The 1421-nt window shown below is 36.9% G+C and overlaps 1 protein-coding gene across 1 annotated transcript; it reads left to right on the top strand.

Annotated features, from left to right (window-relative positions):
* Window positions 1-90: 90 nt before the first annotated feature.
* EIN_439810 (hypothetical protein) lies at window positions 91-1107 on the top strand (the record flags this gene model as incomplete). Its single annotated transcript, XM_004183185.1, has 2 exons — window positions 91-103; window positions 200-1107. The coding sequence occupies 2 exons, from the start codon at window positions 91-93 to the stop codon at window positions 1105-1107; spliced, it is 921 nt and encodes a 306-aa protein (XP_004183233.1).
* Window positions 1108-1421: the final 314 nt, after the last annotated feature.

Raw genomic sequence — 1421 nt, forward strand, 5'->3', positions numbered from 1 at the left:
CCAACTCCAAACACTGAGGCGCCAGCAAATATGATGTTCTATTTGCCCTAATTTAAAGCAATATTTGTTGCCGACAACTTTGCTATTTGTATGCATAATCTTGGTTTGTTATTGTTATATAAAATAATATCATCAAACAGTCTTATCACACTTTGTATATAATAATATCATAAATAATGACAAAAATGAACATTAAGAGGAGCTAAGGTCAGAAGTGGCAAGATTTGGAGCAAAGCACTTGATGATGCAATTGTGAGTTATGGGAAGGACATCCAAATTCACTTTGCGGGGCATGGAATGGTTCTTTTTGGGAATGAGAGAATCAACAAGTTCTGGCGAACCAAAAGAGATTTGTACAAGCACATCCACGACCAGACACTGCGATATGCCAACAAGGGTTATAACATGACTGAAATTGCCGAGTTTGTGAGACTTCCCGACAGTCTCAATAAAAAGAGGTGTTGCAGAGGACTGTATGGCTCACTTAATCACAACATCAAATCACAATATCAATTATACCTTGGAACATATGACAGCAATCCAGCACACTTGGACGAACTTCCACCACGCGAACTTGCAGTGAAGTTTGTAGAGGCGTTTGGTGGTGTTGAAAAGACACTTGAAATTGGACAAGACGCTTACAACAAAGGCGAATACCGATGGGCAGCAACAGTCTTGAATCACTTGGTATTTGCAGATGTCAACAACAAGAAGGCACGCGAACTGCTTGCTACAACATACGACCAACTGAGTTACGTTGCCGAGTGCGCAAGTTGGAGATACAACTACCAAACAGCCGCTTACGAGTTGAGAAATTTGAACGACAAGAAACCACGAGACTTCAGTTTCCCAATTGAGGCGATTCCAATGAGAGACTTTGGGGACTTCCTTGCTGTTCATGTTGATCCAAATGTGATAGAAGGACTTGATTGCAAAATCAGAATAGAAGACACAAACAACAAAGAATCAGCAATACTTGTCATTTGCAACTCTACAATTAACTCAAGAGATGGTGGTGATGAGTACGATGGAGAGATTAAAGGAAGTAAACAAGACTTAGTAGACATCTTCATGAGAAAGCAGAAACTCGACGAGTTGATTGAGTAAGGAAAAATTATAGTGAAAAATGAAAAGATTGTGAAAACACTTGTTGAGGGCATTGACTGCGTGCCAAAGTACTTCACTTTTGTTGAGCCACACGTCTAACCACTTTTGATCTTCACTTTTTGGTTGTAAGTTTTATTATAATTTAATTATAAATTTATCAACTTTTATTTAATTATTTAATTAATTTATATCAAACCAATCATTTTATGGAAATAAAAAAGTATCACATTATGACAAAGTCAAAGAAATTCAGATACAATTCCATCAAAAATGACAAACACAAAGTTAATCCAAAAGTATTTTTTGATATGAAG

This window comes from Entamoeba invadens (assembly GCF_000330505.1).
Source record: "Entamoeba invadens IP1 unplaced genomic scaffold scaff_1105074724807, whole genome shotgun sequence".
Taxonomy (NCBI): Eukaryota; Evosea; order Mastigamoebida; family Endamoebidae; genus Entamoeba; species Entamoeba invadens.